At 44.6% G+C, this 21,922-nt stretch overlaps 1 protein-coding gene across 1 annotated transcript in view; it reads right to left on the bottom strand.

The window, feature by feature from the left end:
- The window catches only part of babam2 (BRISC and BRCA1 A complex member 2), a 76,203-nt gene that overhangs the window by 12,632 nt on the left and 41,649 nt on the right, over positions 1-21,922 (bottom strand). Inside the window, exon 7 of the mRNA XM_080533327.1 lies at positions 7,784-7,893. Within this exon, the coding sequence (XP_080389453.1) occupies positions 7,784-7,893 (110 nt within the window). The remainder of the gene's footprint in view (positions 1-7,783; positions 7,894-21,922) is intronic.

Genomic DNA, 21,922 nt, shown 5'->3' with positions numbered 1-21,922 from the left:
CGTTCCCTTTGCACGTAAAGCTGCGGACAAGTGATTAATCACAGCTTTTTCGCCCTCATCGCCTCCGTTAGTTGGTTTATTCCTTAGACTTCTTTCACTCTGATCCTGCATACCTGAATGGTAATACTGAAAGTTAAGGTTGCAAAATTGGAAAGCAGGTGGGAGGATCTGGGTGTACATGCAGTTGTACATGCATGGTTGTGGGAAATGGTGACGACATCACAGATGTTAGACAGAGGTCAGACTGGGCCGTGTCCATAAAGAGAAAGGAGAGGTCAACCAATTCAGTGACTGGACACTGACATGGCAAGATGACAAGATCCAGGCATGAGAGGCGTCAACCGAGAAAGACGAAGGAGGCAGGGCTGTCCAATGTCAGCACTGGATCTTAAACCTGGGAGTCTTCGTACTTGCAGGCAAGTGCAAACCCACAAGGGCGTTGGTTTTACACAATGTGGGATGCAACCACACCCTTCGATACCGTTTCGCAATGCAACAATTGCAGTCTTGGAACTGATGTTAATCGTTTTTTTTATAACAAAGGTTAATATAGGGCTATGGGGTCCCGGTGCAAAAAGCGACATTTTGCTAGTGAGTCTCAGTGTTCGTAATACAATGCAAAAATTATATGACTGCAACAGGAGAGACCGAGGGCTGTTGACAGTATTCATATTCATACTGGAACTGCAGCGGAGCTACACTTTACGTAGGATGGTGCGGCAAATCTGAATGGCTTGTTGAATCAAAATGTTTTCTGAAATAGACTGGGTTGTTTTATTTGACAGTATGTATGTTAGTAGGCCCATCAGAGACCCAAATGTATGTGCACAAGCACTGAAAAAGTGAGTTTTTCATAATAAGGGACCTTTAATACTTAATAATCATGACAGTATCGAAAAATAACAATGCAAAATTCAATGACCAACTCAAAGTAGCTTACATCAACGAGCAGGAGGCTTTGTGAGTGAAATCCTCAATAATGTCTATCTATCCACCCACGGATCTAAGTATATCCCCCAACATCATTCAGATGTAAATTGCAGACAGAGAGGCGCAGAATGCAGACTTTACCAGGAAACCAGTCACTCATGCGTCTAGATGAGCATGTGAACAAAGAGGTTGCGATTGTCCTTTCTGATTCTGTGCAGCTGCCAAAAGCGGTCATTTGATTGCTGATTAGTAACTCACTTCTGACGTTGTCAGATGTACAACTCCATGTATGAAGTTTCTTGCTCACATGTAAATAGACAAAAGCTTAGAGGAATACATTTTCCTACATGGTGCTGTGCAAAGGTGTCAATACCGACAAAGTAAGGGATTCACTGTAGCATCTTCCAGAGGGTTTATAAAGAATTGACTATCAACCTTGATAAACACTAGTCTACCGACATGCATGGGCTCGTTTGAGCGGTGCACGGCCGTGGCTGGTGTCAACATTCAATTTTTTTCACAAAGGTAGAGAAAAGAGAGGATAATGGAGAATGACAGTGCTTCGCCTCACTGCAACACACATCAGTAGAGCTCTGCTCAGTGCTAGGCAGTGAAAGATGTGTCTCCATTCAATGTTTACATGACTTGAAGCAGGAGCAGACTGGATGCACGGAATGTCATTCCTGCATAGCAAGATAAAACACAACAGTTTGTGACAGCTCACCGCATTATCCTGATAATGTTTAATTTGCACTTGCTCCTAATTTCCCCATGGGCATATCAAACCGGAATAGAATTGAATTGAATTCAAACTATGGGACAATTGTGACAGGGTCTGATGAAAACGTCCCCAAGTAGGGCAAGGTCATTTGTCTAATTATGAAAATATTTTGAAAGTAGAGCTCTCAAATGATGTGTCATACATTGACACAACAGATTACAATGTGCAGATTGTAAGCTTTCAAATGATGTGTCATACATTGAAATCTGAAAATAGTTGAAGAATATGCTTATTTGAATGTTGGTTCCCCTCAAACCAGAGAAAAACGATCGGAATCGTGTTGGCTACCATCGCGTTGGTAGCTAGGTAGGCGGATTTGGATTTATCCAAAGCAACTTACAATTACAAATTACAGGGACGTTCCCCCTGGAGTAACTGAGGGCTTAGTGCCTTACTCAGGGGCACACTAGTGGTGGTGTGGTTTCAGGCGGGATTTGAACTCACAACCTTCCGATCACCAGTCCAACTCACTATCCACTCGACCACCACTAGACCACCACTACCCCACTTGTACGACTTGAGACTTGCCGACATCCGGACCTTTTCACCAGACTGTGTCACAATTAACAACCTACCCTCAGTTGATTACTTTCCCTCCATTACAATTTGTGAAGTCCAGATCCATTCTGGGCTCCATGACACCCCTTCTCAAAGGACCCCTGAGGTGTCCTTGCCTCTGCCTGCACTGGTGACTCCACTGTCAGCATTTCATCCACACTAGTCATCATATGGACACGCTCTAAACCACTACACCCCATCCCCCAGAGCAATGCAGCCATCTGTTTGCAATATTTACAGTATATAGTACATAGTACACACACACACACACACACACACACACTATGTAAACAAACACACACTCATACAGTGACATGCCTGCCGATGACTTCATCAATGAGGGAGATTATCCTCAGTGACAGGTGGATGGTGACAAAGCTTGGTTTGTTTGTGTGTGTGTGTGTGTGTGTGTGTGTCAGTATAAATGACAGACAGGGTGAGAACAGATAGGGACTCAGAGGCTAGTGGGGGCTTAAAGTGTCTCATTAAAGAGCTGAAGGAGGAGGTCAAGAGTGATTTAGTGAGACCTCACAAATTGGAAAATGAGACATGCTCCAAATTTGCTCACCACCATGTCTTGAGCCCAGAGGGTTCACGTAGACCTGAATCTGTGTGTGCACGTCTTCTGTTTTGGACCAACTAATGACCTTTACCTCAACATCTCATGAAGAGCCTTTGGCCCGTGGCGATGGGAGGTTGGAGCTGCTATTACAGCTTGTCTTCTGTAGGGGAGGAAATTAACTTTTTTTTCATGGGCACATTTTGCCCCCGTGAACTCATTCGGGGGCATTTTGTGGTGTTTCCAGTGCACTGTAATTCATGGATGAAAAAACTAAATACCAAATCTGTTAACATTTCTAATGTTATCAGGCCTACTGGCAAAAAATTGAGACATTTAATTCTTAGGCTACAACAAAAATGTAGGCTAAATTCACATTATCGTTATATATTTTCCTAAATGTGATGCAGGCTTTAGAGAATGCACGGTCGACTTCTTTGTTAGTCTGACCTCCACAGAAACGTTATTTTTCGGTGGCACCACCAAACCATCTTTAGACCCACAGGTGAAACATTCCTCTTGTATCTAATTATTTGCTTTTCAAATATTCTTCCATTTAACAAAGGGACTCATGCAAACCAGGACCACCGGGAATTATGGGGGATGTAGTTTCATGGTGCTTCCTTGATCACTGTAAACCCAAAAGTGGGTCACACCGGGTGACGCTGGGTCCCCCAGGGATTCAAAGCAGATGCATACAGTGACAGGGGTGAAGGTGTAGTAGGCAGCACAGTGTTGTGTGGAACAAAGCACTTCCCACACATAGAGTGTGTGCTAGCTACGCAGTGTGCTTTTGATATCATGAGGGAATGTGGATTCCCTCGGTTACCAACTCAGCCTATGCAGTAGCAAGTGCGCATAGGGAGATTCAGATTTTGCTGCAGGGATGAGTGTTCAGTATGTGTGTGTGTGTGTGTGTGTGTGTGTGTGTGTGTGTGTGTTCACTCACTTCTGGCTACGCTGCATACAGCTCCCTCTGGGTTTTAGCCCAAGCAGTAAGAAGGGGTTGTGTGTGTGTCCTGCACACAGACAGACAGACAGGCATACACCCATACAGACACACACACACACACACACACACACACACACACACACACACACACAATTGAGCAGAAGAACAATGTGTGTGTGTGTGTGTTGTTCTTCTGCTGCAGCCTAAAACTGTCTCTGTTTGGGTTTTTTCTGGACACCTAAATCTGGTTTGGTTTGGGGGCAAAGACAGTGCCCACTCAATTATTTTATGTAAGGCTGCAGGTTTGCTGGCAGAAAGTGAACGAGGCAAACAACTCATCTCATGGACAGCATGGTCAGGTACAGACCAACAAACAGTGGGAAATAAGAGAGAGAGAGAGAGAGAGAGAGAGAGAGAGAGAGAGAGAGCAAACAAAGGGATGGGAGTGAAAGGGAGGTAGAGGAACATAGCATCTCACACGCACGCGCACACGCACGCGCGCACGCACACACACCGCACACACACACTTTTGGAGGCCTGCCTTGGAAGGCCACATACTCTCAGGTAATGCACATGTCCAAGGCTGCGAAATATCAGTATAACTAGCTGACACCTAAAGTCAAGGCTACTAATTAGTGTGACAAGGGGCTGGTATTTTAACCGTTTTTTGTTTTTTAAAAGGCTTCCGCCAAGATCAAAACAACAGCCTACCTATGGTCATCTCTCCTTGGCTTTCATCAACAACTACAATGTCAGGTGTATTTTGGAGATGTGGCATTATTCTGTGTGTTGTTATTGTATGTTTAATTTGTGATGTAGTACATGTGTTGTTTGTGTTATCTGTCTGTTTTTTTGTTGCTACTTGTCCTTTGTTGTTGATTTCTTTGTCTATTTTGCATAATGTTTATTTTATCCTTGTAAAGTGTATTGAGATTTGAGAAATGCACTTTAAATAAAGAATGATTTGATCTGATAAGTTTGCTGAAATAACCACCGATCAAGTCAATTTGACTTGATAGAATCTGTTTCAAATGTATGGGTATTGAATGGACAGTATGCGGTGTGGAAAGGTTTGGTGTGGTGTGTCTGCTTTTTTGGTGTGTCCTTCCATCGACAGTACTATACCTCTACCTGGCACACTCAAGGATAATAAGAATGATAAACATGAAATATATAGGTGCTTTTGCAGTTGCCAAGGCAAACAAATCTAATTTTATAACCCTAACCCTAACCCTAAGTAATCCAAGTTCTAGTAGTCTTTTTGAAAAAGTGAAGGGACACACATTCTTGTCCGAGAGAATGGATCCACAAAATATCCAAGCACACAGTGCGTAGGAGGACAAAATCTATCACAACATCTCCTGTGAATCAATACCATTTCTTCTATAACAAGCGAGAGGAAAACCAGACATTTAAGACTTATTTAAGTCCCAAACAAAGTAACGGAGAGTAGATAGAGCTTGTTTATTGGTGAAAACGTGGGTGAGTGGCGGTCTGCTTTAAGAGGAAAAGAAAGAGATGGAGAGATGGAGAGAGAGAGAGGGAATGAGGGAGAGAGAGAGGGAGGGAGATGTACTGTAACAGAGGTACAGTAGAACATCATAGCCCAGGGGAGCTACTGTACGAGTTTCGCTCAGAAAACATAGATCCCGGAGCTAAAGCGCGGCCCCTGACGAGAGAGGAGAATGAGATATCAAACGGCTCAGGAGTGATGGGAGAGGAAAAGGAGCGGAGATGAGGAGAGCAAAAGAGATGGAAGAAAGCCCCCTGTGCGGCTTCTTTCTCTCCGTTCCACTGGAGCGAGGAGCGACCTTGCTGTGTGGAGTACGGTGCCTCTTTCTCTTTTAAGTCCCACTCACTCTTGCTCTCTCTTTGAGGCTCAGCCAGAGGGATCATGAGAGGAGAGGAGAGGAGAGAGGAGGAGGCAGAGAGAGAAAAAGAGAGAGACAAATGCAGAGTAGGACAGAGGAAAGGAAAAGAGGAAGCACAAGCTGTCGGAAAAAAAGCTGGAGGATTTTCTTTCTGCTTTTTTTTTGTTTTTGTTTTTTTGTTCTAGCTCAGCTTTTTCCTCAAAGGGTTTAGTATGTCCATATTAAAGCCAGGTCTTTTGTACAGTCCCCTTCCCTCCATCTCTCCTACCTCTAGCGTTGCTTGCTCCCCCTTTGCCACTCTGGTCTGTCATGCCTTTAGCCTCCTTCTGTCCAGTCTCTTCACTCAACTGGTGGAGGAGAGCCCGTAACGCCACTGTCGCCAAAGAAGCCTGGTCTAGCGTATGGGCAAGGTCAAAGCACACACAGGCACGCACACAGGCACGCGCACACGCGCACACACTCGCACACACGCGCACACACACACACACACACACACACACACACACACACACACACACACACACAGATCATGCACGCTCACTTACAGTCCACACATGCACGTGTATGCAACAGCGTGTCCCCATGCACACACATACACACACTTGATTTATAGATCAAGCTAGATAAGCTATTGCAGGAAATAATAACAACTATTTTTCGGTTTTTTTTCATTTTGTGTGCGAGAGGACAAGATGCCCTTATTAGTGTATTTATTTATTTATTATTTATTTATTTATTCCTGTGCGGGGGAGAGGATCGCCTAATGGGGAGGGTAGAGGGAGTCACCTGTCAGAGTACATCTTAACACATCTGTGGAGAGGGGGAGAAAGAGAAGGGTGGGGGTGGGAGTGGGAGAGAGAGAGAGAGAAGGAGGAAAGCAGGGAGGGAGAAAAGAGGAAACAGGGAGAGCAACGAGAAACAAACTATAGAGAGAATCAGACAGAAAGAGATTCAGGGAAAAGGGGGAGAGAGGGGGCAGAGGCCCCTTAACCTGGTGCGACGGGGCGTGTGCTCGTAAATAAACATCAGCCAGAGATTATTCTGAGCACGAACGCCCAGACCAGACCTAACAGGCCTGACACACATTAAACAGGCACACGCACGCACGCACGCACGCACGCACGGGTACACAGGTATGCTCACAGTATACACACACATTCATGCACACACGATATAAGCAGAGACACACATTAAAAGTATTTATACAGTCAGGCGTGCACGCACACTAAGCCTGGGTGGAATATGTAGTTACATTTTTACACACAAAATGTCTATGAGCTGAAGAGTATCATGTTTTTGCACATTTTATTAGGCTATATGTTGACAATTAATGTTTCAGAGTGGCACAGTGGATGGCTTGCCTGTTGTTAAGAGACTAGAATAGAGGATCTATGCACAGGGAAATCTGGTTGCAGCTTTTGTGTATAGTCTGCTGTCAGGATTTTGTTTGGTTTCTAGTAATAAAGACCGATGCATAACTGACACAGATTTTTGTGAAATAAACTGGTGTGATAAAGCTGGTGTGTGTTATTAAAACAAACATAGACATAGAAATTACTTCTACATTGTAAATGCAGACTGTTTCTTATAAGAACTGTATTTGAAATGTATTCTAAGGAACAAAATGAAGGAATATCGCCATATATATTGTGTATCGCCCAAAAGCCTTAAATATCGAGATATCCATTTTAAGCCATAGGCCCATACACGCACACGCACACGCACCCACATGCACTCACACACACAGACACACAGACACACACACACACACACACACACACACACACACACACACACACACACACACACACACACACACTTTGCCAACATACCCACGTACAGTATAGCCTAGAGGCCCGCAGACACACACTCATCCTCATCTCAGACAGAGTCTCTGTGTCATATATCTGTTTTTGTTCTTCCCCTTTTGTATTTTAAGAACCCACCATTAGCTGGCTTTCCACAGTGGGCTTACGCATTAGCTTGCTTTTCCACAATCACTACCGGCCTTCAATGGTGCTTGTAGGACTATTTGGTGCTTAACCCTAATTTCTCTACTGTGGAATTTCCCTACTGGGACACAAAAAGTAATTAATTGAATTGAAAGACATTTGATTGATTGATGTACTTACTGCTCGATGCTGGGAGACAGGAAAAGTTTGGGGGACACCTGGGTGGCCTCTGCATCGTCGAAGCTCACAGACAGCAGGGCTACGTCCTCTCCAGGATCCAATGCTGTGTCCTGAAAGAGAGAGAGAGAGAGAGAGAGAGAGAGAGAGAGAGAGAGAGAGAGAGAGAGATGTTGTTCTGACACATCTTAGTAACTTCCTCGCTCTCACAGAGACCTGGATCTCACCTGAAAACACAGCTACTCCAGCCTTCTCTGATGCCTACTTGTTGTCTCATTCCCCTAGACCCTCCGGTTGAGGGGGAGGCACAGGACTCCTCATCTCGCCTAAGTGGTCACATACTGTCCTTCCCCTGTCAAACTTCAGATTGTTGTTATCCTCTCAGCTCCTTCCCTGATGATGGCACTCTGTTCGCACTACTGGGTGACTTCAACATCCAGGCAGAGAAGCTTCTCTGACCTTACTTGACCTTCTCCTCTCCTCCGACCAATACCCTGTCCCACTCTTCTCTGACTCATAAGGCAGGCAATCAGCTCGACCTTGTCTTCACCAGATCCTCACACACCTCCAACCTTACTGTTACCCCTCTTCCAGTTTCTGATCATCACTTTGTATCCTTCTCCCTCCCCCTCAAATCCACCTCTTCCCAGTCAGTCTCTAACCACTTTGTAGCCTCTCGTCGCAACCTACGTACCCTCTCCTCCACCAGCCTCTATTCCTCTGTGCTCTGTCTTATCCTCCCTACTCTCTGTTGAATCCTTCTCCCATCTTTCTACCGATTGAGCATCCTCCACCCTCCTGTCTACTTTCTCCTCATCCTTCGACTCTCTCTGTCCACTGACTTTGAAGCCAGCAGAATCCTCTCCACGCGCTCCTTAGCTCTCTGAAACCCTACATGCTTGTAGAATAGAGCTCAGGGAAGCTGAGAGGAGATGGAGAAAAACCAGCCTCCCTGATGACCTAAACCTTTATCACTCTCTGCTCTCCAACTACGCTTCTTCTGCATCAGCTGCTAAAGCGTCTTACTACCATTCCAAAAATACAATCTTCTGCCTCTAATCCTAGGAAACTGTTCTCCACATTTTCCACAATCCTCAACCCACCTCCTCCCTCTCCTCCCTGTCTGCCGATGACATGTCACCTACTTTGAAAAAAGCTTGATGACATTAGCAGCACCTTCTCACCTCCTCCCTACCAACACCCCTTCCAGACCCTTTGCACTACACTTGGCTTATCATCTCTTTCCCCCCTCTCCCCTGATGATATTTGAACACTGATCATATCTAAGCAGGCAACCACCTGCCCTCTCGATCCCCTCCCCTCTTCTCCAATCCATTTCCAATGACCTCCTTCCTTTCTTTACCACCGTAATCAACTTCTCCTTATCCACAGGATCTATCCTGGCTTCCTTCAAGATAGCCAGAGTCAAGCCTCTCCTCAAGAAACCAACCCTTGACCTATCTTCTGTCCACAAGTACAGACCAGTATCCCTTCTCTCTTTCCCTTCTAAAACCCTTGAACACTCTGCATCTAAACAACTGACTGAGTATCTCCCAGACAGCCAAGAACCTTGGAGTGATCCTGGACAACCGCCTATCCTGTGCGGAGAACATCACAGCGACAGCACGCAGATTTTTTCCTCTACAACATCAGAACGATACGTCCATTCCTCACCAGAGAAGAGGCTCAACTCTTGATGCAGTCATTGGTCATCTCCCGCCTTGACTACTGCAACGCACACCTGGCTGGGCTCATCGCCTCCACCATCAGACCTCTGCAGCTCATCCAAAATGCTGCTGCCCATCTGGTTTTCAACCTCGCCAAATTCTCTGATGTTACCCCCCTCACTGGCTCCGGATAGCAGCTTGCATCAGATTCAAGACCCTGGTGCTTTTGCTGGGCAAAAGGAACAGCCCCTGCCTACCTGCAAGCAATGGTCACCCCCCAAACTTCAGCCCATTCACTCCGCTCCTCCACCTCTGCTGGCCGACTGGCCCCACCACCTCTACGCCAACGCGGCAATCACACTGCCTGGTCATGTCTGTTCACTACACTGGCTCCCCGCTGTTGGAACGAGCTTCCCACGGCTGTCAGAACTGTAGAATCACTCCCCATCTTCCGTCGGAGACTGAAAACCCATCTCTTCAGGCTACACCTTAACTGCTCCTCCTGAGACATCTACTACCCCGCTGCACTGTGTCTCCAGAGACACCTGCTCCCCCATACGGTTTCTCCTGAGATATCTACTACCCCCTTGTACTGTTTCTACAGTGTCTTCTTCTTCTAACATGACGACTGCCAATGTTCCGCTGGCCTGAGATAGATTACTCTTCCTGCTACGACTGGTGTATTGATGATTCACTTACTTCTAAGTGATTCCAACTACTACTAAGTCGCTTTGGAATAAGGTGTCTGCTAATTACAAAAATGTAAAAATGTAATGTAAATGTAACATACAAGATAGCCCATCCCATCCCAGCCTAGCCTAACTTAGCACAGCCCAACTCTAGCACAAGTCAGTCCGAACTAAGCTAAACCCAGCTCAGATTAGCCCAGGCCTTTGCCTGCATGGGGGGCTGGGCAACATTAGGGTGTGGGTGTGATTGACGTAAAGAGAGTGAGTGAAAGAAAGAAATAGATAGAATAAAAACAGAACACCAGAAGAAACACTTTCACGCCGAGTGAACTACAACAGCTAGAGCCATACAGCACTGATGACTGGGATTTGCACCGATCCAATAATAGAGATGAGCTGAGCTGATCCATGTCTTCCTGGTTTAGATTTTTACACCACCCCCTGTTCTCACCATGTATCCCACTTTTCCTTGAGCAAGGCCTCTCGTTATCAGTGTGACAGAACAAGGCCGGAGTGTTAATCAAATGTCTTACAGTTGGTTTGAACTCATCCATTTGTGATAATCTCTGCCCTCCATGGTGAGAGTAAAGTCTCATCACCACCATACGTTATCGGTAGAGACGCGGCTCTACCAGTCTGCACCGAGACGACTAATCGCGATTGCCCCTATAACCAAATCAGGCACAATGAGGTCTGTAAAAGAGAAGATAGAGCCGTCTTTCGCTTTGCGTGAAACGCTTGACTGAGGTGTGGGGGACTGCTCTTCCTCAATAGGCATTTTTCCATGTCATGCCACGTTCGTTGTGTTTCACGCAATCTAATTACTATACAGTTGGGTTTAAATGCAAAGCGCTCTGACGTGGCTTGACGGAGTGTTTATTCCTTTTCTTCAATGGCTTCATACTGTATATGGTCATGAATGAAGATAGTGAAAACTGCTAAAGGATGTCAGGATTTTCACCGGACTGGTTTAGGAAGGGGATTCAAAAAGACTACCCATAACAACTGAAAGCATCAGCTCTGTTCAAAATGGCTCATTATCAACTGTCATAGTAAATCAGCAAAATGGCCATTTTATGGTTCTTCTTCTCTTCTAGGTCTTAATACATCACAAACTTTTAGCGAAACAACATTTTCGAACGAAAAACAAATGGGGTCAGGGGTAGGCAACAAGACAACAGCAACATATGGGTTGGAACAACACCATAACAATCATCACCATTAAGGTCATGACCACAATGACCCATTTACATTAGCCCTAGCTGCTTGGATTTTGAGCATCCCTGCCATACCTTATGTTATATGACATAGGTAAGGTGTGTAGTGGAGTTGACAGAGGCCTTTGCATGCACAGGGCACACATTTCCTTTCCGCTAGCCCAGGCAGGGGGGAGTGACACTAACCTTAACTCATTATCAAATCATCTTGGTGTGTGTAGTGAAGGGTGTTTGCGTGTGTGTGTGTGTGTGTGTGTGTTTGTGACGATGGCTCCCTCATGTCTCATCCTGTCTCTCTTGTCACAGTCAATACCATAAGAGAGAGAGGGGTAAAGGAGTATGGGATGTCTGGCGTCCCAAGGTGTTGCTTGATTGAATCAGATCACATCAATATAGTGCATCAGCAATGGTAAACAACAATGCTCCATTCTCCGAGTTAGACTATTTGGAATGGACAGGAGTAGGCAGAGAAGCAGGGGAGATGGAGAAGTGAGAAATGAGAAGGGGGGGGGGGGGGGTTGTTTGCTCCAGTTTGCTGCTGTCAAGTCTAGGTCTTGTCGGTGAGGTGATCTAATGGATACTTCTTTTAGGTCACGCTTGCAGACGGAGAGGGGAATCGGAAGAAGGTGAGTCGGCGGACACAAAAGAACATTGGGTTCTTCTGCACTTCTTGAAACTTGCCGCCCTGGAGAAGACTTCAGCCCTCATCCAAACAGGCAGAGGAAGGGCCTTGTTTTGAAATGATTCAGTTTGTCTCGTCCAAAAGGACAGCGATGAGCTGTCAGAAGCCAACAACCTCAACAACAAAGAAAAAGACGAGAAATCCCTGGACCTTTGTGTTTTCTATTTCCAATCAGTCTAATACAATATCACTTTTTGTCTGATTCTTCAAAGCACACCCACACGTTTTAGAAAATACAATAATGAAAATAACCAAAAGAAGTCGAAAGAAGTTGAAAAGAAGTCCTCTTCAGTAAGGAATGCTGGAATCATGACTTGAGATAATGCTCTTGCGTCTACCTTCACCCGTGTTTCTCTCCATTCCATATACAAGACAAGGATCACTACTGGAGTTACTTCCAACAAAAAAGGGAAAAAGACCATTTCACCCCAAAATGGACAAAACAAATAACAACAAAATTCAAACTGTCTTTTAATTAAAAACCGCACCATGAACTGAGATTGTTCTTGCAGTATTTTCAGGTGTGGCGACCATCTTCCGTTTTTTATTGGAAGAACTAGTACCAAGTCAACATCTTGGCTAAGCAACTTATATTAAATAAATAATAATAATAATTTGAGGCTGACTATAATAAGGTAGCAAAGCACTACAAAAATCGGAGCAAAAAATGCCTATTGGTTTGTTTACACATATGTGTTTGTTTGCGTTTGTCAGATGTTACGCTTTTTTAAATATTGCAGATACACTCCGGGCTATTAAGTGCTGTGTGCTGAAGTAAAAAGTGAAAAGCTAACATCATTAAAAACCTTTCCACTCTACAGGCCAAAGGCAGGGCCTTAATGAAGAGCCTAACCTCTCCATGGGGAGTAATGAGCTTCTAAAATGAACCCATCGCTGGACTGCGAGTCAGTGAGGGAGTCCTGAGGGGGAGTGGTCGGACGGGGGCAGTACTTACTACACACCCTGAGAGAACGTGAGTCAGTCCAAAAGACTGGGGTTGTATGAGAGGGTGTGTGTATGTGTACGTGAGTGTCTGTTTTTTGTGTGTGTGTGGGGCGGAAGGGTTATAGGGTGCCCCGAGTCAAGCCTCCACGTGGCCACCACTCCATTCCATTCCATTCCACTCCACTCCACTGCTAGCTTTGCCCCCTCTCATCCCTCTTGTTTCATCTCTTTCTTTTCTTCCTCTCCTTCCGTCCTTCCTTCCATCTGTAGATGGCCCAGCCCGTGGCATCACTTGTCTGTCACATGTGACAGGTTAGAGATGTGACAGCTGTCCTTACGCCAGACTATGTCCAGCCAAAGTCACCACACGTGCACACACGCACACACACACATTAAGAAGGAGGTACGGGTGCTTTTGTCCGCTTTATTTGCCCATCTCTAAATGTCATGCCCAACATGATGGGGCAGCTTGAGTGGCATGAGGGTTATTGTATTAGGACCTGACCATATGTTGGATACAGTTTCGCCCCCACAGAGCAACCTGCCAGGCAGCATTCTGGAGGGAAACAAAAATGTTGAGGTCTACATTCAGAATGGTAATTGGTCAAAACCCTGCAAAACATGTGGGTAGGAGATTTTGATGGGCCCTGACGTTTCAGTTGGTGCTCAGAGCTATGGTTCTTTAGCACGTGGGTGTAGCTTCCCCTCACAATAAAATACATTTTACATTTTATCTTTATGTACTGGGTTCTTAACATTTCCAGAGGTGAATTGAAACTTTCTACCATTTCCTCCATGGTACAAGTACAAACAAAGTACAAACAATTCAGGGAGAAAAGATATAAGGAAAATGCAATCTTCTGTTTCTATATCAATGACAGCAAATTGCCTACTGGACGGCCGTGTCAATTTCACTGATGGCAAACAACACACTGTTAACAGCTAGTGATGGCAGTAGTACTAGTACTATTTACATTTCCTAAATGCATTGCTTACATGACTTTGCTGTTGTTGAAATCTTTTCTGACAAACACAGGAAAACAACAGGATGTGGCCACTGTAATTCAGGGCTAGATAGTAATTTTGTTATTCAATCAGTTACAAATGCTTGTTTGTTATCCATCACTAGCTAAAGTGGCCACGGAGGTGTTGAAATTAAGGAACATTTAAAGTAAAAAAAGAATAGGGAACACCAACAATTACAATAAATAATTTGAGCTGATCACTCAGAGAAGAGAGTAAAAGAATGACCAAACCTGTGAGACACCCGAAAGAATTACTGACCAAATTACCATTTAAGAGGGCATTTTGCCAGGAAGGTAAGAAGGTATGAAAATTGGGATATCGCCCAACCTTTTATAGCCTCTTAAGAGACTGGGCTTCTATCTTAATCATACAATTTCCAGACGAATGATAAGCAACAACAGAGATACAGAGCGACATGTTCTGTATTGGCTTTCACACACTTGATGGAAGCTCTGTGGCACTTGGTCCTGATGGGAGAAGCATATATCATAGGGTCAAGGTGGCGGTTGCCAAAGCATGTCTCATCCTATGAAATATACTGTCCTGATTGAGGAAGGGAGATGAGGACATTGCTCCTAATGATGTGTGGGTATGGGGCTGTAGCGGGGCTCAAGAGGACAGTGCAGTGCGGTGAAATCTCACTCACAGCCATAACATTATCTGCAGACATAAGCACAAGTGGATTGACAGCATCTCAAAGAATATTCTATCTATCGCACACAGAGAGACACACACAAAGACCAATCCAGCCAGTAGAACATGCTGAAACAGAGAGAGGTGGAGACAGGTATGGTCAATCATTTACCAGCCTGCTCCATGTCGTCACATTGCGTGCCGTGCAAATGGGCTCAACTTTATCATATAGACAATAGGTAGGCGATTACAGGGCACGAACGCTATGCTTGGAACCACCCTGCTGCAAAGAGTTTGCAGGGACACACGGACCCAAACACACCTAAACACTGTTGCCACAGTCACGTTGTGTATGTGTTTTAGTGAGAATGAGAGAGACAGAGAGGGAGAGAGAGAGGGGGGGAGAATTAGGTGTGTGTAGAAGGCAGGTCCAGAGATGGGTGTGGCAGCAAAGGGAAGCCAAGTTCCAGAGTTCATAAATGGGAGAAAAAAAACATCACTGGAAAAAGGAAAAAAGTGATTACTTTTTAATAATTACTTTTACTATCTATGATGATCTGCAAGTTTTTTGTGTACATGTGCAACGATGCGTTGCATCCACCTATGAATCCAGGGTTCAATTCCCAGTCCTAACTTTCTGTGCCCCCCCTGTCACCCCTCTTTGTCTGTTTCCTCTCTAATCCCACCTGTCGAAGTAACTGTAATACAGGGAAAGTGGAATTTCACTCTCCTAAAAAAAAAAAGAACACCTAAGGGCAATGATGGGATAAAGGTGTCATTCATGGTATGATGTCGGCAACAGTGATTCACCCCACAGGGTACATTAAGCCTGGCTAGACGATTATCTCAATTTATACAACAGTTGGATCAGAACCACCATTGTGATTTGCCGAGAGGCGTTCAAAGCCATTTTGTATTCCCTGAATAAGTAACAGCTACGACGCGTTTTACCTGTTTATAATACAATGCAGTAATATCCCTGCACACTTGAATTACACTACCTTAACAGTGGTCATTTTGAGAACTATATTTCTGAGTGCATGAAATAAATACTATGCATTGTTTTCTAGTCACTTCTATCTCATCACAATTATCAATTTAGTTTTTTTAACAAATAAGCAATGTTTTGCTGTATAAAAGCAATAAGGCACTTGAGTGCCTGCTTTACTGTAAATAAAGTCACAGCTGAGGGATGGCGTCTCATGCCTCATTGCTTAATTGAACCCAACAGTTGGGTGAATTAGAATATTCCAAACAAATATAACACAGATACATATATACACACAGACAGAGAAAGACACACTTTTGTGACCCCACCCCAAACCACCCACACACCTTCATTGCCTGGAAATGAGATCGGACTAAGTAACTGTATGTGAGTCACAACCGCAGGTTGTCAACTGTTAAAGGATAACAAACAGCTGGGTAGACGACGTACAGTCAGAACGACTCATCAGTCTAAGCGAGACTGATGAGAAGCAATGAAAATCAACTATGTTCTGGATGATGAGAGACAAGAGGGCAAAGCTTCTAAGTTATAAAGAGAAAGAAAGCCAACCATATCCAGATACTGTATCACTTTCAAGGTTGATTCAGTGATGTGATGCTGCCCCGAGTAGCGGGTTGACTTCGGAGAGTTCAAACGCAAAAAAGAAAGATGTTTCACTCGTTTATCACAGCAGTGCTGCGTGAAGAAAAACAGCTGGCGAGTGGATCGTCTTGTTTCGCCTTGTCTGTCTGTAGATAACGTCACCCCGCACCTTGTACTGACTGCTTCTTGCTGAATCTACCTTTAAACTCTAAATGATTGGCAAAGACAGAAAAGCAAACTGGCACATTACTGTCTTCTCAAAATGTTTAAACCCATTTAGCCTTTTCCCTCCTTTGCATCAGCAAACAACATACAGTATATGCTGTTGTGTGACATTCTTTTATCAAGTGACCAATGCTGATGCAATTGAGACAGAGGCTGGGTTCTCACCCTGGCACGACTCATGCGTGTGATCACAGCCAAGTGTCACAGATTGTGTGTCACTGATAGCATGTCACTGCAATGATGTGGCCTTACTATGTACTGTGCATTCATTGCATTTGCCACATGCCATAACATGTGCTGTCAAGAGGCCAACTGATAGAAGGACTGTACACATGTCTGAGGGTATGTGTGAGTGAATGAACAAGAGAGAGTATTGTGTATATTTGTACAGGTGATCAGATGTACTGTAGTAGGTACAGCAGGCCTCTTGCTGGGGTCAATCCAAGAGTGCACATAATGGAAAGCATGCAAGGAGATATTCATAATTCACACACCCTGCTTGTTTCGAGGTTCTCTGGCGCCCCATATGATATGCTAACATGCTGGGTATTGTTGTTTTTGGGGTGTAAGCACCTGTGTTTTTTGGGGTAAGTTGTGTTTCCATCACCGAGGGTGGTTCTGAGGACTTGGTGCGAGTAGGGAGGAGCATACTATCAACAATGTCAGAAAGGTGAGTTTCGGTTTGGTTTCGTTACGTGTTTTGTGCATAAGGAGAAAAAAAAATGCTACTATTTATTTACAAACTGTTACTTTACTTTATTTTGCTTATACTTATGGAACTTTAACATTCAGACACATTCCAGAATATGACTGGTATATTGATATAAATATATATAAACAAAAAACACTTTAAAATGTAGCCTTGACAGCTGGTAGCCCATATACAATCTGGGGGAAAACAAATTCAAAAGTAGCCATTAGCCTATTTTAAATAAACATATCCTTACTTCAGTATAGGTTATGGTATTCAGGATGTAAAGTGCAACATCAATCAGATATCAGCTATCTATTCCTATATTGTGAGGTTCTTCTGTAAAAAGATAAGCTTGTCGACATTCTCTGCAGCAAGGCGAGAGCGCATATACACATGCATATATACGACATGCGTTAAGCAATGCTTGCAGACAGTAACGTTTCTGTTCACTGTTTTCGTTCTCTCATCATTGCAGTCAATGCTAAAACGGAAATGACCCCCACACCACAGATTTGTAGGAATCCAAAACTCTGCTCGCCACGTTCCCAAAAAATGTGTACGATCAGCACGAACAGTTTTTTGGAACGCAGCATAAACCGAAAATGCCTCAATTCACTAGTGCGCATTGAACCGTGGATGGCGAACCGTACGATTCAATATAAAACCGAGAACCGTTGCACCCCTAGTAGGCTACATACACATGTTTTCATGCTTTGTAACATAACAAGTAGAAGACTAGACTCATAGACTAGCAGAGCAACATAATGGAAAGGTGCAGTACACACACCTACCTCCAAATAATTCTGCCCTAAGTCCCAACAAGTTGCAAAAATATCCCCATGGACCAAAGTCAGGGTAGGCCCACCAAGCCCATGGCCCTGGACTTATTTTGGGCAAGTCCTCACATATCGACACGTACAATCTGAGACTAGGCCAAGCTCCGGAGTTAAAAGTGACAGTGGAAATGTGCCATATGAGAGCATTCAATTCCTAATTCCTTGAGTACACTGGCATTGACACAGACATACTGTTGACATGAACTATCACACTCCATCTGTGCATGGATCAAGGACTTCCTGTCTGACCGCCCCCAGAGGGTGCGGGTGGGCTCCCACACCTCCACAGCCCTCAGACTCAGCACTGGGTCCCCCCAGGGCTGCGTGCTAAGCCCCATCCTCTACAACCTCTACACCTACGACTTCACCCCCGTCCACCCCAGCAACTGCATCGTAAAGTTTGCAGACGACACCACCGTGGTGGGCTGCATCTCGGGGGGGGACGAGGCGGCGTACAGGGACGAGGTGGAGCAGCTGGGCAAGCTGTGCAAGGTTAACAACCTGCTGCTGAACCAGTCAAAGACCCAGGAAATCATCGTGGACTTCAGGAGGAAAAAATCTGAGGTCCAGCCCCTGCTCGTCGATGGAGGGAGCGTGGAGAGAGTCTCAACCCTCCGATTCCTGGGGGTGCACATACAGGATGATCATCAAGTGCACATACAACCATCATCAAGAAGGCACAACAGCGGCTCTACTTCCTGAGAGTCCTCAGGAAATACCACCTCAAACAGGAGCTGCTTGTGACCTTCTACCGCTGCACAGTGGAGAGCATCCTCACCTACTGCATCTGCGTGTGGTTCTCCAGCTGCACAGCCGCAGAGAGGAAAGTGCTACAGAGAGTCGTGAGATCGGCCCAGAAGATCATCGGCGCCCCCCTCCCCTCTCTGGAAGAGCTGTACAACACACGCTGCCTCAGGAAGGCCTCCAAGATCTCCAGAGACCCATCCCACCCTGGGAACGAACACTTTGTTCGGCTGCCCTTGGGCCGGCGGTTCAGGACCATGTCCGCAAGGACAAATAGACTGAAGCTCAGCTTCTACCCCAGGGCCATTCAGGCCCTGAACACAGCAAAGACCTAGGTTCTAGGCCCTGGACAATCTAGACAATTTGATGGCAGCTACTAGATTGTAATCAAGTGCAATACTGAAACACAACTGTGAACATTTCAAACCTGCAAACTGCGACACTTTAAATGAATGTGCAATAATACTATGTGCAATATGACAACCCTCGGGTACATAAGGTTCAGAGATAGGAAATGTTAGGATATTTATAGCATAGCATAGAGTACAGCACAGTGTTTGATTTGTATAGTATAGTATAGTGGATAGTGTATATAGCCTTTATTTATGTAATCCAGCTCTTTTCCCTTCTTGTCTGGGCCCTGGACAGTCTGGACAGATTGATGGCAGCTGCTGGATTGAAAAAATTAGGTGTAGTGCTGAGGCACAAATGTGTACATTTCAAGCCTGCAAACTGCGACACTTTAAATGAATGTGCAATAACATTATGTGCAATATGACAACCCTAGTCGTTTTATCTGTACAGTATAGTATAGTGGATAGTGTACATAGCCTTTATTTATGTAAACCAGCTCCTTTCCCTTCTTGTTTTTTTTTTCTTGTTTTTTTTTCTTTCCTAGCACCAGGGGAGCCACCCCTCCCAAATGTCGTTGTTTGGTACCTGTACTATAGCAATGACAATAAAGACCATTAATTCATTCATTCATTCATAACTTTATTTACATATGGACTTTAATATTTAGATTTTTTTTGTTCTGGATTGTTTGAGTTAATACCAAAGTCTGGTGCAAATTTCACTTGAATAGGCTCATTGGAAATACATTTACTGGACACAATGTATTCAATACTTATTTCCCCCACTGTACATATCAAACATAAACACTGGCTAACTAAAAGCTGCTAGCTCAAGAGGCTAGCCTGAGGGATGGCTAATTTGCACACTGGTTTGATTAAACAGATTTTACTGGGGCAAGATTGTTATTGGATTACTGTTGCTTGAGTGAGGGTGTTGCTGGAATGGATACTTCTGTTTGACTGCACTGTTAATGAAACCATCACTGTTCCCTGCCAGTGGCTTGAGAGCATTGGGACGGTCTAAATGACCGTGTAACGAAGACTTGGAAGTTTAACCACAAACCACTGAGGCAACGTAATGACTTGACAGTTCTAGGGGTTTGCTCTAATTCTATGAACACCCACACAAGCATAACACACAGGAACATGTACACAACATATGACACACATTGTTCATTAACAAAAAGCATGTAACACAATATAACAGGCACATTTTAAACACTGGTAAACAGCCATTGAGTAGATTATCTCATACAAACCAGAGCTAGGGAGTTCATAGATGCCAATTATCAATTTAAGACACAGCCAGAGACAACCCCCCCCCCCCCCCCATGTTTTACACTATTCCTCCAGTGGGCCTATCTGTTTGAGCATAAACTGCATGTCAGCTTGACTAAGCAAGCATGGGAGCCTGCCAAGAAGCTATTTCTATGAGAAGATTAACACTGTTGTCTTGATATGTGATGCTGTACATTGCCATGGTTAGCCAATGAGGCAATGCGACAATGAGCATGTCAGGCCAATATGGCCATGTTATTCACTTGCTGTTAAAAGCAATGGTACAGTAATGCTAGAGACAAATGCTGACACTAGAAAAACTACATTTTTGTCCTAGAGCTGCCAAAGGGTTCATAACAGGTTGTCAGCTCAGAGAGGGAGAGAGGAGAAAGAGTTGCAAAATGGGGAGAGTGGAATAATGACGGAGAGTGAGAGAGAAAGATGAAGGAGGAAGAGAGAAATAGAGAAAAAACATATATATATATATGAGGCGGGGGGTTTATCAGGAGCTGGGGCAAAAACTAGGCCAGATGGAACTAATTCCATGGGGGCGTGTAGTGGGGGGAAACCTGAGGGATCTCTCCTGAGACTGATGCTAAGCTAGGGTTGGGGGGGTGCAAGTCATGATTTGCAGTGTGTGGGGGGTTGGGGGGGTAGGGTTAGTGATCACAGTAGCGAGTGGAAGGATTGGTTTCAATGGGAGGCGGGGGGCCGGTGGTGACCTTTAGGATTGGGGTCGTACAAGGGTCAGTGGAGCATGAGTGGATGCCGTACATAGTGTGCTGCACCTCCACCCTCCTTAGGCAGTGGGTGCTCTTCTGCCCTTCTATGCCCAAGACTAAAGGAGAGGAAGAGAGCTTTAACCCTTCTCTGTCTAAAACTGAAGAGGACAAAGTGTTCATGTCTTATGGAAGGAAAAGAGGATGGTAAGGGTACTGTATGCACTGTATGAACATGGCTATGCATGCATTACAATGAGCCTGCCTTCGATTTCTACCTCCACCAGCCTCCATTGACGCATGGTCACGCAAACGCAAATATATTCTATCTTATACAAAATAAATCTGTTTTTCTATAAGCTGGTGCAATATTCTGAATAAGACAGATACATATGACCTACATCGTCAGCTGAAACGAGACACATATAACGTGCTGCCATTTCACACTAGCCTCCTGAAATGACAAACACACATCGACTAGTTAAACAACATTGCTCATCCTCTGCAAACAATTCAGTGCCAGTTCACTAGCATCCTAGGCATGCAGCGACATAAGTCATCAGAAATTATCCACACCTATTTCAGCGGTAGGACTAGCCAAGACTAAATGGCATGGTGTGTCATGGATGAAAAGGCGCCATGGCACTGTCCTTCTGATGCAATACATGTTGTCACTGACGCAAACGTATCTGTCTGCACTTTTTGTCCATTCAATATGGAGCATGTCAAACATGTTGAGAGGACTTTTTCCCCTCTCTGTGGATGAGATGATTCTGATATGCTTGAAAAAAAGGATGCCATACCTACACTTTCTTAAAGCCTAGAGAGCAAGCAGGGTAGGAG

The sequence above is a fragment of the Nansenia antarctica genome (genome assembly GCF_963989245.1).
Source record: "Nansenia antarctica genome assembly, chromosome: 1".
NCBI classification, from domain to species: Eukaryota; Metazoa; Chordata; class Actinopteri; order Argentiniformes; family Microstomatidae; genus Nansenia; species Nansenia antarctica.
Note: the sequence above shows the minus strand (reverse complement) of the source record. Positions and strands in the feature narration are given on the sequence as shown.